Source organism: Lutra lutra, chromosome 15, assembly GCF_902655055.1.
Source record: "Lutra lutra chromosome 15, mLutLut1.2, whole genome shotgun sequence".
NCBI classification, from domain to species: Eukaryota; Metazoa; Chordata; class Mammalia; order Carnivora; family Mustelidae; genus Lutra; species Lutra lutra.
Window position 1 is genome coordinate 5,704,757 of NC_062292.1, and position 15,889 is coordinate 5,720,645.

Here is a 15,889-nt window from a genome sequence, read left to right on the forward strand (position 1 = left end):
AAATATTTAAATTTAGCAAAATAACTGAAAAACAGTTCACAGATTACTTCGGTAATGAATGAGCCCAATGAGTAAATACGCACGTATTTGTCAATGACACCAACACCCAAAGACAGACAAGGGCAAAATCTATAAATATTCTGAATCAAAAGGTGAGTGGTAAACAATTCAGCTACTGCTGAAAACCATTTTCCCACTACCGATAATCTAAATTAATCCCACTGAGTCACAGAAGTGACCATGTGATTATAGATTTGTAATCTAAAATAATCCCACGGAGTCACTGAGCCCAGTGGCCAAAAGGACATCATTCGACAAAGTTCTCTAAATTGTTTTTCACTTAAAGTAACAACTCAGTCATGCTGACCCAATGAGGTACATATACAAGACTCAATGAGGTACGTATACAACACGGCTTACATTTTGAGGGGAAATGTCTTATAAGAAATTACAGTTTAAAAAAAAAAAAAAAGGCAAGGTTCCCCTATATAAGTACAGTTCAACCGGTTAGAGCTTCTACCCAAACATACACCTGCAAAATAAAAATCTCTCACACCAAAAGCAAGCAAAGCTCTCTTGAATTTCAACCCAATGTTGACAGTTTAAAGAATGGAATTTCACTATGCGAGAATGGAAAGAACACAGAGGCAGGGGGGAAAGTCGACAATTACACTGAATTTCCCGATACAAATCAAGACAATTTTTATTGAGTACTTTATCCTTCTACTACGTGTGAGTTTACTCAAATCAACTTCATTGCACTCTTACCCATAAGGCACACTAGCATTCGCCAGCATGGGCAGGTTTTGTTATTTCAATATTTTAAACACAACAGCGTGCCTGGTTCCAGGTTCATTGAAAAAGAGAGAACGGTCCAAGCTACTTTTAAACATAAAATAAAGGGGGGAGGGCCCTTTAATCATAAAGGGGTTTGAAAGGAACCCTTAGAGTTCATGTAGTACAAACCTTAAAACCAACACTCTCATCATTGACCATGATTTATTGGATGCAGGTTTCCCAACAGGGATTCCCCCAGCCTTTCACCACCAAATAACAACACGTGCCCCAGTTAGGGAACCTGCTGGCTTTTTAACAGGCGCCCTAACACCAGGGGAAAAAAGAAAAGAAAAAAATTCTTCTTCGCACTCAGCGGAACCACCCACCAGCCGACCCTTGGCATTCACGGCTCGCTCGCTCAGCATCTGGCCAACACGCCTGTGGCCCGGGCAGGGAGCGGCTCGTCTCGGGCCAACCTTACCTGCTTCTCCGAAGGCCCAGCGTCCCTTCCCTGGGCTGCTCTCCACTCTCGAGCCATTTCTGCATATTTCTCCTTTTCCTCCTCCCTCAAAAGCTTGGGGGACATTTAAGGGGGTTGAGAAACGAGAGAAACAGCAATGAGTTCCGAGCGCCCTGGGCCCCAGAGGCGGAAGCGTAGACATTACAGGTGGTCCCGGCGTTGTTTGCCCCAGAGCGGGAACAGGGAGGCTTCCCTTCCCTCCAGCAGGGGCCAAGGCGTCACTGGCCTCCTACTCGCCTCGCCCTCCCACTGCCCAACTGCCTGGTCTGCCCCCCCCCCCCGCGGAGCCCCCCCTGCCCCCCACTGCCCCCAGTCTTACCGCCCAGTCAGCAGAGCAGTAGGGGATGGCATCAGCTACGCGAGCCACAGGCAGGCCTCGCCTCCGTAACTCGGGGATCTTCTCCTGCACAAAGAAATAGTAGGCATTACGGCTGGCCCTGCGGTTTGGCATGGCGAGCGAGGCCAAGATTCGACGACGTGCGCCGGAGACACCACAAGCCGCCGGCGCCCTCGCCGGGCTCCCGCCCTTAGTAACCGAGGCCGGCGCCTGCGCGCGAAGGCCTCCAGCCCTCGACCAATCAGGGCGCGTTGCGCAGCCGCACTGGCCTCGCTGGGAGGAAAACAGCCTGAGACTGACTCGTGGGGCCGTGGGGGTGGGGTGGAGGGGGGGAGTGTGGTCACAGGTGCAAAGCATTCTGATTGGCTGGGATGAGGCGTTGGTGGGCGTGCTGTCACGTGGAAGGTCTGTACATTATTGCGTAAGATGTGTCAAAGCCAGTAGAGGGAAAGAGGACCGGAGAGTGGTTCAAGGTGTTTCGTGTTTTATTACTGTAAAAGGCCGACTCTGTGCCGAGCACTGTGAGGTGTTGGGTGGTGGACAGAGTGAGGAGCACGATAAACAAGATCTTTTCCTTTCGGAAGTTTGAAGGGAAGATGATAAAACAAGTGCAATCAACCAATGGGGGCTTTTGTTGGTTACTGCTTTTTGTGTTTCCCCCATTCTTAAGTTACACTAGTTACAGTTGTAAAGAATATGGTTTTTTTTTTAAGGCAAATTTTAATGTGCTAGGAAGAAAATGTACAATAAGAATCTAGATTTAAATAATGTTCTTGTATAAAATTGTATAGGTTTCCTCATAAAGGTTGTGTCATTTTTTTGTTAGTTTTATTCCTGGTATGTATTTGGAGCTACTATGAAAGTTTTTGTTTCCACTGCATCTTCTTTGTTTTCTTTTTATTCTTTAAGTTTAATTTAGTTAACATATACTGTATTATTAGTAGAATTTAGTGGTTCATCTGTTGCATGTAACACCCAGTGTTCATTACATCAAATGCCTTCCTTAATGCCCATCACCCAATTATCCCATGTCCCCAGCCACCTCCCCTCCAGCAACCCTGTTTGTTTCCTAGAGTTCAGCTTCTCTTATGGTTTGCTTCCCTATTTTAATCTTCTTTTATTTTTCCTTTTCTTTCCCTATGTTCATCTGTTTCATTTCTTAAATTCCACATGAGTGAAGTCAAATGGCATTTATCTTTCTCTGACTGACTTATTTCACTTGGCATAATACCCTCTAGTTCCATCTGCATCATTGCAAATGGCAAGATTTCATTCTTTTTGATGGCTGTGTATTATTACATAGTATATATACCAAAACTTCTTCATCCATTCGTCAGTTGATGGACATTTCACCTCTTTGCATAGTTTGGCTATTGTGGACATTGCTGTTATAAACATTGGGGTGCATGTGCCCCTTCAAATCACTGTGACTGAATGGGTCAACCAAGAAATTAGGGATTTAAAAAATACATAGAGGCAAATAAAAATGAAAACATGAAATTTCAGAATGTTTGGGCTGCACCAAAGGTGGTCCTAAGAGAGAAGTATATTACAATACAGACCTTTCTCAAGAAACAGGAAAAGTCTTAAATATACAACCTAACATTACATCAAAAGGAGCTGGAAAAAGAACACCAAATAAAGCTTAAATCCAGTAGGAGAAGAGAAATAATAAAGATTAGGGCAGAAATCAATGATATAGAAAAAAAAAAAAGAACAGACCAACAAAACTAGGAGCTGGTTCCTTGAAAGAATTAATAAGATTAATAAACCCCTAGCCAGACTCACCAAAAAAAAAAAAAAAAAAAAAAAAAAAAAAAAAAAAAAAAAGAGAGAGAGAGAGAGAAAGGGCCCAAATTTTGAAAAATCATGAATGAAAGAGGAGAGATCACAACCAACACCAAGAAAATACAATTATAAGAACATATGAGCAACTATATGCCAACAAATTAGGCAATCTGGAAGAAATGGATGCATTCCTGGGAACTTATAAACTACCAAAACTGAAACAGGAAGACATAGAAAACCTGAACAGACCCATAACCAGCAAAGAAATTGAAGCAGTCATAAAAAGTGTCCCAACAAACAGGAGTCCAGGGCCAGATGGCTTCCCAGGGGAATTCTACCAAACATTTAAAGAACTAATACCTATTCTTCTGAAGTGGTTTCAAAAAATGGAAACGTAAGGGAAACTTCCAAACTCATTTTAGAGGTTAATATTAGCTTGATCCCCAAACCAGACAAAGACCCTACCAAAAAGGAGATTTACAGAGCACAGATGCAAAAATTCTCAACAAGATACTAGCCAGTAGGATCCAACAATGCATGAAAAGGATTATTCAGGGGCACCTGGGTGGCTCAGTGGGTTAGGCCTCTGCCTTCAGCTCGGGTCATGGTCCCAGGGTCCTGGGATCGAGCCCTGCATCAGGCTCCCTGATTAGTGGGGAGCCTGCTTTCCCCCTCTCTCTCTGCCTGCCTCTCTGCCTAGTTGTGATCTCTCTCTGTCAAATAAATAAATAAAATATTAAAGAAAAAAAAAAAAAGAAAAGGATTATTCACCACACCCAAGTGAGATGTATTCCTGGGCTGTAAGGTTCAACATCTGCAAATCAATCGATTTGCACAATCGATTTTCACTACATTAATTAACAAAAAGACAAGAGCCATAATAACCTCTCAATAGATGCAGAAAAGCATATGACAAAATACAGCATCCTTTCTTAATTAGATGATTCCACAGTGTAGGGATAGAGGGAACATACCTCAATACCATAAAAGCTGTATATGAAAAGCCCACAGCGAATTTCATTCTCAATGGGGAAAAACTGAAAGCTTTTCCCCCAAGGTCAGGAACACAACACGGATGTCCATTATCACCACTATTGTTCAACATAATACTAGAGGTCCTAGCCTCAGCAATCAGACAACAAAAAGAAATAAAAGGCATCCAAATCAGCAAAGAAGTAGTTACAATAACTCTTACTGTCCTTATCTGTTGAGTCCATCATCTGTGTCGTTTCTGGGTCTGGTTCTACTGATTGATTTTTCTCCTTACTGCTTCTTTGCAAGCTTGGTAAAATTTGATTTGATGACAATTGTAAATTTTTCCTTTTTGAATGCTGCATATTTTTGTATTTTTATAAATATTCTTGTGCTTTTTCTGGGACAGAGTTATGTTATGGAAACAGTTGGAAACCGTTGGAGTATAGTTTTTCCTTCTTTTTGAGTCTTGCTTTTATGCTTTGTAATTTGGTATCAGAGCAACCTTTAGGGCTAATTTTCTCCTTTGCTGATATAATACCCTTCTTAGTACTCTGCCTGACAACCCGTGAATTTGGAAGTTTTTCCATTTTGGCTGATGGAAATACAAACTATTTCTAGCCCTGTGTGAATTTCAAGGATTGTTCCTTCTAATCCTTTCAGGTTGTTCTTTCTCTGGCACTGTGTAGTTTCCTCCCACACATGCACAGATCAGTATTCAGAAGGGAGATCCTTAGCACATTTCCAGAGCTCTTTCTTTTTACTGTTCTCTCTTTTCTGGTACTCTGCCCTGCAAATTCTAGTCACTGTGGCCTACCTAGACACCAACTCCATCTCCTCAACCCCAGGGAGACCACAGGGTTCTACCTAGGTTACTCCTCCTGTTGCATTCTGGACACTCCCTCCAGACAGCATCCTGGGGCAATCACATGGCTCACCTTGTTTGTCTCTGTTCTTTCAGGGATTAGTCACCTTGGCTCCTTGATGTCCAGTGTCTGAAAACATTGTTTTATATATTTGATCAAACTTTTAGTTCTTTAAGATGCTGGATAAAGTCATTCCTTGTTATTTTACCTTGGCCAAGATTGCTTTACCTTATTTTGACATTTTAAAACAATATGTAGATTTAAGTGCTAAATTTTTCAATGTGTAATCAGGACAAATCTCTCTGAGGAGATGCCATTTAAAACAAGAAAGTGTGCGAAAGAATAGAGCTAATCATGTAAGGAATTAAAAAAGAGCATTCTAGGTGGAGGGAACAATATACGTAATGGTCTCAGACAATAAATAGTTTGGTGTATCATCAGAATAGACAGAAGATTGGTTGATGTTACAGTGTCCTCTCATGTGGAGAAGGCACATGCTGAGGATGGAGTGATGAGCAGGAATTTGGACATGGCAGTGTCAAGGGTTCAAGTATTACTAAGTGTGTGGGTGGTCTTTGAAGGATATTTTTAAAAAAGTGTCATGATATGGTTTACAGCTGAAGACCAGTCTTGTTACCATTTGGAGAATAGGTTCAAAGCAGTAAGAGTGGGCATAGGGTGACCAGATAGGAGATCCCTTCAGAAGTCCATGTGAGAGGTGATGGTGACCTAGAACAGAAAAGAAGCAGGAGAAATGAAAGGGAGATGATGGCTCCAAATTATACTTTGGGGAAAAAAGAACTAACTGATGGATTAGATGTAGAAGTGAAAGAAGAGGAGGAATCCTAGGGTTTTGGCTTGAGAAACCCAGTGGCAAGTGGTGTCTAGCAAGAGCAAGAACTGGGGGAGGGAGATCAGTGCTGGTACCAAAAAGGGTCCAATGCTCTTCCTAATTTCTATTTCCTGCTCCTCTCCTTCTTTAATACAACTGATGTTTTCATCAATCTTACTTAAAGTAAAGTTCTATGTGAATGGATCAGTTTTCCCTCTTTCCACCCAGATTGATCTTCTTATTTGGAAATTCTAGAGGGTGGTAGGTCTTGGCTGGGGTGTGAATGGCAGGGGGGATCAAGAATTTAGTTATAGATATGTTAATTTTGAAATGCCTCTTATACATTCAAGTGGAGATGTCAAGTAGGCAGTTGCGGTCTACCTCTGGTAGTCTGCACTAGAGACAGAATTTGGAAGCAATTTGGACATAAAGTTGGTGCTTAAATTCATAGAAATGAAATAGATCACCTAGGCTGAGAGTGAAGAGAGGAAAAAAGTTTCTAGGATGGAGTCCTGGAGAACACCAGCATTTAGAAGTCAGAACAGGAAAACCCAGCAAAGATGACTAAAAAAGAATGTCTGAAGAAGCAAGGAGAAAACCAGGGAAACCAAGACAAGAGGGTATTTACAAGAAGTGCCTCATTTATTCAATAAATATATATGGAAAGCCTATGGAGTACCAAGCTTAGTTTTAGGGCCAAGAACACATTAAACATTACAAAGCTTATAACATAGTGAGGCATGCAAACAAGAAAGAAACAAACAACTATGTACATAATAAGATGTCTGAACATACTATTGGACAATAAATCTAGTGAAGAAAAATAATGCAGGATAAGGAAAGAGGCACTGATTGAAGGTGAAATTGAGGGTGGTCAGAAAAGGCCCTATTTGAGGAAATGAAATTAAGCAAACAGTGGAAGAAGTGAGGAAGCAAACTGTGAAGATGTCGGGCAAAGAGCCTTCCATGCAGAGGGAATAGCACAGGCAGAGACACCAAGATGGGCACATGTCAAGAATGAGTGAGGAACAGCAAAGCAAGTCTGTGGGTGCAGTGAGACAGGCAAGTAAGAAAACAGAGACGATTTTGGAAAGGGGATTTGGGCCGAACCATGTGGCGTTACAAGACCATTGTAAGAAACGTAGACTTCACCTATATAGGGAAGAAGCCACTGAAGACTTGGAGGACATCTACTATTTTTTTTTTTTAACATGAAGTATGAAGGGATTTTCAACAGGGTTTTATGAAATCAAGAACACATGGCATTTTAGAAAAATATTTTTCCTAATGCTAGTTTTTCTTCTGATGCTCGTTTAAGTTAAGGCCCTGACATTGTTCAGTGTGTATCCTGTGCTGATAATAATAGTAATCCTAGTTCAAGTTCCTCGAAAGCTACTGTGTCAGACTCTGCTAAGCACTGCACGAGGGCCATCTCCTTTCTCCTTCTCATGGCAGTCTTGTGAAACAGATTATAGAATCATCCCCATTTTGCAGAACAGGAAATTGAGGCTTAGACTAGTAAAGTGACATCCCCAGCTTGCACAGCCCACGAGTGCCTCTGACCTCTATGAGATCCCTGCTTCTTAAGCGTTCTTATTCCAAGCTGTTCCTTATCGATACTCAAGGATGTTTATTATATAACGCTTTGCCAAAGCAAAAAGAGGGATTTCCAAGTTCCTCATCACCTCCAAATGTTGCCTGAGTGCACAACCATACTCAAGTAACTCCACCCAAAGCCTCGTTGATTCCTCTGCCTTGCTCACTCAGGCCATGTAGATTCTACCTTGTGTCTCCCTGCCTTGCCTCTCCCATTTAATGTTTGCTTCCCATTTCTGCTCCCCTGTAGCCTAGTTTTGGTGCTCGTTCCTTTTTGGGCTCTTGTAATGAGCTCTCACATGGAAAAGGTTGTCTCTCTTTCCATGAATCCATCCTACACCCTGTGGCCAGAATAACTTGGCTGAAACACAGGTCTAATCTTGTTCTTCTCTAAGAAATCCTTGTGTGGTCCATAGCATGTGGAATTGAGTTCAGACCTGGTAGCTTGGCTCCCCTTGGTCTGACCTCAGCCTCCCTTTCGGGCCCTATTGATGACCCTGCCCTTTGAAAAGCCATGTTACAGGCAGCAGAGCCCCTTCTGCGCTGCGCCTGTTGCTTTTGTCTGCATGATCTCCTGCTCCATTTCTGCTTTTAGAAATTCTGCCCAGATCATGTTTGAGACTTAGCTCAGGGATTACCTTTCCTTGAAGAGATCTCTGACCAGCACTCCTAGTGAGTAATTGACCCCTCTCTCTTTGTTCCAGCACCATACCTGGCATTTGTCCTAAAATAAGTCCTGTCACACCCTCACAGTTAAAGACCGTATGTCTGTCTCTTCCCCACCCCAACACACACACACATTGCTACATCTCACCTATAAACTCTTTGACATAAGGGACTGTGACTCATTCATCTTTAAATTCCTTTCATCTTCAATCTCTAGACAGCGTGGTATTTAGAATATAGTAGGTGCTCAATAATGTGTATGGACTAAGTGAATGAATTCAGGGAAGAGAGAAGAAAAGATAAGGAAAAGCGAGGAAGAACCTAAAACAGTTTGCAACTAATTAGACAAAAATCCACATGGTTCCTCTCAGTGTCTAAGGCACCCACTGAGAACCGGGGTGGGAGTATGATATTACCAGTTCTATGGAAGAGCTTCAGGGAACAACGCCAACACAAAGGTCAGGGCTGCTGTTCTTTAACACTAGCTTTTGAGAGCCCACAAATGACCCCTCTTATGTTTGAGCTGTTTCCTTTTATGCTCCGTGTTCTGGCTCTCTCATTCTAGCTCCCTTCCCTGCCTGTTCTCCGGGGGTGAGGTCATCAAATGACGTACATCTTCTGGCTCACTTCCCTCTCTTAGGTCCCAACTTTGACCTGCGCCAGGGAAGAAGGGCTCTAGGAGAATGCTTAGGGCTGAGAAGCAATCCTCTGGCTTAATCATCAAGGCCTTGATAAAAATACAGGAAGACAGGCCCTCTTTCATCTTACCCTCTTTGGGCCAAAGGATACTGCTCCATCACTGAAATGGTCTCTGCTGCTGATCTGGGGGGCTGTTAATGTTGTTCAGGTCTTTAAAGGACACTAACATTGATGCAAAAAGAAACAAAAGGGGGTGCCTGGGTGGTGCAGTTGGTTGAGTCCAACTCTTGGTTTTGACTCAGGTGTGACCTTGGGGTCCAGGGATCAGTCCCAAGTTGGGCCGTGCACTCAGCACGGAGTTTGCTCAAAGCCTCTCTCTCCCTCTGCCTCTTCCCCCTACCCCCGCACGCGCTCTCTCTCAAATAAATAAGTAAATCCTAAAAAAAAAAACAACACCAACAAAACAACAAACAAAAACAACAACAAAAAGAAACAAAAGCAAAAACCAGAGAAAGGGCTCATGAAAGAGAAGCAAGCTTACTTCATCTTTGGCTCTGTAACTCACAAAGAAATTACAGTTGAACCCTCAATCAGTAGGGACTCCCAGGGCCTCGACTGCTCATAATTAACTTGATTAACTGCTTAAGATTGAAACAGAATGAGAGCAGGTGTACGTTTGGAAGCTTTGTATCTGGCCAAAGATACAGGCTTGACAAAGCACCTGTCACTTCCTCTCTGTGCCTCTCTCCTTCCTCTAGGGATGTCCCAGAGACAGAATTGTGGCACAGTTGTATCTTTTGTCCAGCAACTTTTTCTATGCTGTATAAACATTAGAGGGTCTAGAAAATTAGGTAGAAGATAGAAACGAATGACAGTCCTACCCAGAGATAACCATTCTTAGTTTTCTGTTGTTTCCATTGCCTCTTTTAACTGCATTTCCCATATTTTGGACCATGCTGTAATACAGTTTTGTGTTCTGCTCTTTTTTCTGTACATTGTCCTTGGAAATTATCCTCTGCAGGGGAATTGTCATTAGAAAGCTAACTCAGGTGGAGGCTGCCCACTGTCAGTGGGGTCTGGCCTCCGGATGGGGCAGGCAGACACCATCTAATTCAGCACCCTACACCACTGTCACTGCCGTTTGCTTTGAAGCTTGAGACAGCAGGCCTTTGGGTTAAATCTGCTTCAAGTACATGGAATTTTCAGCACATTTTCCCAATCTTTTGCTTATTATATACTTACCACTGTTCTTCGCAGTACAGCTTTTTAAATTTTTGGGCTCTTGCATTCCACATTTGCATTTCCTTTCTCTAAAGCATTTTCTTAATGAAACAATTTATTCCTCAATCTGAAAGGGCTTCCAGATTGAAAATGTTCCTAGTTTCCAGTATAGAGCACCTAGAATCTCCAATTTTTTTCAGTTCTTTGCTTCAATTTGGATTTTTTAAAACTTATAAGTCACTGAAGGTGGTTTGGAAGATATGGGAGATGGGGGAAGATAGCAAACCTGAAAGGTAGCACAAGGGAAGGAAAGCTGAACAAAACTTAGATAAGAAACATGGTATCTATTTCCAAGTCACACCTCATAGATTCTTCCTGGAAGTCAAGATCAGAGAGGAGAAGTAGAAATGTGGTGTTATCTGTGCGCTTTAAAAAGACCTATGTTAAGCAGAATTCACGTACATGCATGCCTGGGTGCCTGCAATGAAATCATGTTTTAAAGAGGATTCAGCTGAATTATATTTATAACAGTGGGGTTGCTACCAGCTACCAGCATGTCTCCTTGTGGTGGTTCACTTCTCTTCATGTCCTAATTCTGTTCTAAAGTGGGCAGCCTTACTGCAGCCATTGGCTAGTCCACTCCCCGCTGTATCCCTGTGACACAGGATTCCACCATGGCTTCCTTCGAGTCCTGCTCTGGTCCCATTCAGGCCGGTGTTCTGACCTGTATGTCTCTGGTTGCAGGAGAGAGTTTGAAGTATTGGGGCTTCAGATCCTGCCAGGGCTGGGAAAAACCAGTCTCTGCTGGGGGTCCTGTCCTATCTGGCCAGGAGAAATGGATAATCAGAGCATCTCCAGATCTGAATCTGAGCTCATTTGCAAGCAGCAACAACAATTCCCCGGGGAAACAATAAAAATAATTAGGTAGTACCTCTTAAACCCTAGGGGGCTTCAGAAGTGCTGTTAAGATGGAGAATTTTCAGGCCCCACCCAGAGTTTCTGATCTTAATTTTTTACAAGAACCGGGGAATCTGCATTTTAAGCAAACACTTTAATGTGATTTTGATGCTGAAAGTTCAAAAACCACATTTGCACAAACACCAGGATTCTGATGTCGTACTGGTACCTCTACCATCAACCCTACAGGAAAATAATACCATCGCTCTGCCTTTTTTCTATTACCATCCCTCAGGCTGCGTGTTTTGAATCCTTAGGTGTACCCTCAAAGTTTCTCTTAACCTTCCATCAGCTCGGTAGTAACGGTGCATTTGGGAGGGACACGCACTGTGATTTCTGGTTTGGCACCTCCTTAGCGATGGCTGGGAGCCCTAGCCACTCCAGAAGATGCAGGCTAGACCAACCGCTCCTCTCCAGCTGGAAGGTAGACATGCAGAGCGATACACAGAAAACAAATGCCCAGGTTGGTGGACAAGGTCCCGGGGTTCTATGACTCACTCTAGCACAAGTTCCTCCCCCAGTCTCTTGAAACCACGTTGACGTGCACACAGACGCATACTTAGAGCACACATCCAAAGCTCACTTCTTCAGCGGGCACTCACTTTCCACTTCCCGTACCCTTGCAGGTTCTCTTTGCTGAGTCCCTCTCCTGTTCCCAATTTCTCAACTCTCGAAAGTTGTCCAAGGGTTGCATAAAAGACTGTTGTTCTGTGGGCTTAGACACTAAACACGGCTCACACTTTTGGGCATTATGTGCGCCTGCCCATGCACACACAGTCACATGCACGCATACAATAAATGGCAGAGCATAATACAAATGCGCTGTCCCATCAACTCTCTGGTCTAGGTGGTCCTTTCATGGTGTAAGGGCGTATGTGTTAGCATCAAAAGATGTCGTTTCAAATCCTACCTCTGTCATTTACTAGCTACCTAATCTTAGAGAAGTTAATTAAGGCTTGTGAAACACCTAGGACTGTGCTGAGAACCAAATAGGGAATGTTTGGTACCTCCTTTACTCTTATTTTCTATTTTAATTTTATTTTTTTTCTTTATGAAAGGAGAGAGTCCTCCAAATCTCTCTCACAAAGCATATTATTCAGGGTTCTTAATTGCAAGTATCAGAAATCATCTCTGGCCAAAATACACAGAGAGGGAATTTATGAAAGGACATTGGGTGGCCCACAGAAATGCCAGGAAGGCTGGAGAACCAGGTGCAGAAAAATGGGCTGGAACACAGAGAGATCTGTACATGCAAGACCACAGCCAAAATCGCACCTCAGAGCAATCTGGTGGCCTGACCTCTGTCCCAGCCGCTTCCGAACACTGGGTGCCCCAGAGTGAGAGGGTCCCTGGCCATGCCTGTGGCCTGGGCCAGTACCCCAGCTGGGGTGTTTGGGGAGGTTGTTCTAGATTCTGTGGCCTCCACGGTTGGAAGTTTCTAAAAAATAATGATGTAGGCTGGCTGAGTCTGAAGACCCAGAGGGGGTCCCACAGGAGGAGCTAAGAGGGTACTTGGCTTTGTGCAGGATACGATAGAAATCAAACATGAGCGGAGAGGAAATGAGTACAGGATTTACTGATGACAGAGAGAGTAGATACTGACAGAGCATCTTAGGGACTCGGAAAGGAAAAGGAGAATGAGTCTTGTTTTTGCTTGGGGTCTGAATATTTTATTGAGGGTTGTGGTCTGGTGTGCACGTCTTCTCATACATCCAGGAACCAATCAAAACAGGATTAGTGCTTAGATGTCCTCCATAAGTTACTTATGCCCCAGAGCAGAAGTCTTGGCATCAAGATGTCTGGAGTTAGTGGTCTACATGACAACCACACCCAGTCACTCCATAGATGTGAAATATGGCGCAAGGAGACTCCAAAGAAATCATTAACTCCTTGACCTGTTCAAGGAGGACAGACATTATCTGTACTGTAAGACATGTGTAAGGTGGGGATGTGGGTCTTAGCAAGAATAAAGGCAGGAAAAAGAGCAAAAATGCAGTCCTTCATCTATCCTTTTAGTTTCCCTGTCTCGATAAGAGGGGAATTCAGATGTCAAGCAGTCGTAAAAGATCAGCGTCCAGAGTCTTTTCTCGCCATTTCTAATGGTCACCTCTCATCTCTGTTTCACATATAAATTTGCTCTCAAGTGTGTAGTCTTTCTCTCCAGGAACTCTCCTCACACCTAGAACTACTCTGTTTCTGAGACAATTTTACACCTTTCTGCCTTGTCTCCTTTCTTTTCTCTCTCCAGAATTCCCGATCCTGCCCCCTTTCCACCGCCAATCCCTGTACAGTCCAAATCTTCCCCAGGCTACAAATGCCACGGAAGATGTTACCATTTCTTTCTTGTGGTGCAGCACCCCATCCCTAGATTGCTCCTTCCATTGTGTTCTGAGGGTACTTTCTCTACGTCTCGATTATCACCTTTGCTCCATTTCACTACCAACGTGTATTTAATGGCCTAAACTTCCTCCCTCTCCTGGACAAAATGAAGCTCTCGAAGGGCAGGAGGTCTGCTTTATTTACATTGTAGCCTTGGTTCTTAGTACCTAGTAGATGCTTAAGACAGACTTGTCAACCAAAGCCTAAGTTTCTGCTCACTCATCTCTTAATATGTCCATTCAGACTCCTTTCCTACATACATGTGACAGATGCTTTTAAAAATGGAAACAATCGGGGCGCCTGGGTGGCTCAGTGGGTTAAAGCCTCTGCCTTCGGCTCAGGTCATGATCCCAGGGTCCTGGGATCGAGCCCCACATCAGGCTCTCTGCCTGGTGGGGAGCCTGCTTCCTCCTCTCTCTCTGCCTGTCTCTCTGCCTACTTGTGATCTCTGTCTGTCAAATAAATAAATAAAATCTTAAAAAAAAATGGAAACAAGCTCTTCAATAAATGGTGCTGGGAAAACTGGACAGCTATATGTAGAATTCTACCATTCTCTTACACCATACACAAAGATAAACTCGAAATGGATAAAAGACCTCAACATGAGACAGGAATCCATCAGAATCATAGAGGAGAACATAGGCAGTAACCTCTTCGATATCAGCCACAGCAACTTCTTTCAAGATATGTCTCCAAAGGCAAAGGAAACAAAAACGAAAATGAACTTTTGGGACTTCATCAAGATCAAAATCTTCTGCACAGCCAAGGAAACAGTCAACAAAACAAAGAGGCAACCCATGGAATGGGAGAAGACGGTTCAGACGGTACAGACAAATGACGGTACAGACAAAAGGCTGATATCCAGGATCTATAAAGAACTTCTCAAACTTAACACACACAAAGCAGATAATCATGTCAAAAAATGGGCAGAAGACATGAACAGACACTTCTCCAATGAAGACATACAAATGGCTGGCAGACACATGAAAAAATGTTCATCATCACTAGCTATCACGGAGATTCAAACCAAAACTACATTGAGATACCACCTTACACCAGTTAGAATGGCCAAAATTAACAAGACAGGGAACAACGTGTGTTGGAGAGGTTGTGGAGAAAGGGGAACCCTCCTACACTGTTGGTGGGAATGCAAGTTGGTGCAGCCAACTTGGAGAACAGTGTAGAGATTCCTTAAGAAATTAAAAATAGAGCTTCCCTATGACCCTGCAAGTGCACTACTGGGTATCTACCCCCAAAGATATAGCTGTAGTGAAAAGAAGGGCCATCTGTACCCCAATGTTCATAGCAGCAATGGTCGCCAAACTGTGGAAAGAACCAAGATGCCCTTCAATGGACGAATGGATAAGGAAGATGAGGTCCATATACACTATGGAGTATGATGCCTCCATCAGAAAGGATGAATACCCAACTTTTGTGTATCAACATGGATGGAACTGGAAGAGATTATGCTGCATGAAATAAGTCAAGCAGAGAGAGTCAATTATCATATGGTTTCACTTACTTGTGGAGCATAAGGAACAACACGGAGGACATAAGGAGATGGAGAGGAGAAGGGAGTTGAGGGAAATTGGAAGGGGAGGTGAACCATGAGAGACTATAGACTCTGAAAAACAATCTGAGGACCTTGAAGGGGCAGAGGGGTGGGAAGTTGGGCCAGCCTGGTGGTGGGGATTAAGGAGGGCACCTAATGCATGGAGCACTGGGTGTGGTGCATAAACAATGAATTCTAGTACACTGAAAAGAAATTCAAAAAATTAAAAATTAAAAAAACAAAGGGAAACAATCCATGTGCATGCACGGTGCACACTGTAAAGTGTTGGCCACATGCATGGGATCTTAGCCAAAAGGCCGATCTGTGATTAAGAGTCGGACACACGTAAGTGATAGACTTGTTTATTTCATTCGAGTTTTACATATTTTCTGTTAAAGAGCCACATGCCCTCACTATGCCTCACAGTGTTTCCACAGAAGGTCACAGCGCTGGTCTCCCTCCTACCTCTGAGCCTCTGGTGTCCTTGCATTGACAAGAAGGGAAGCAGCCGGGGGCATGGGGGGCCCAGCAGAAGCCAACACCTTTGCCCAGAGGACCTGCTCGGCGAAGTCCGGGGACAATTTATGCCAAGTCCCCACAGGTCCCCCTCTGGGTCTGTCTGTCCCTGTCCCGGTTCAGGCTGGCCACAGCCACCTGCGTTCACCCCTCCCCCTGCCAGAGCCCCCACTCCCTGGGTCGCGGGACGCTGGCCTCTCTGGGAGCAGCCCCCGGCCCCCCCAGCCCGCTCGGCCGCCTCCCCCGCACCCTCCGCCGCGGCGTACTTTGT

At 43.8% G+C, this 15,889-nt stretch overlaps 1 protein-coding gene across 1 annotated transcript in view; it reads right to left on the bottom strand.

Annotated features, from left to right (window-relative positions):
• Window positions 1-1,933, bottom strand: part of MAEL (maelstrom spermatogenic transposon silencer) — a 38,129-nt gene extending 36,196 nt beyond the window's left edge. Inside the window, exons 1-2 of the mRNA XM_047704624.1 lie at window positions 1,617-1,933; window positions 1,259-1,351 (exon numbers count right to left, since the gene is read on the bottom strand). Coding sequence (XP_047560580.1) covers window positions 1,259-1,351; window positions 1,617-1,748 — 225 coding nt within the window. The 5' untranslated portion in view covers window positions 1,749-1,933. The remainder of the gene's footprint in view (window positions 1-1,258; window positions 1,352-1,616) is intronic.
• Window positions 1,934-15,889: the final 13,956 nt, after the last annotated feature.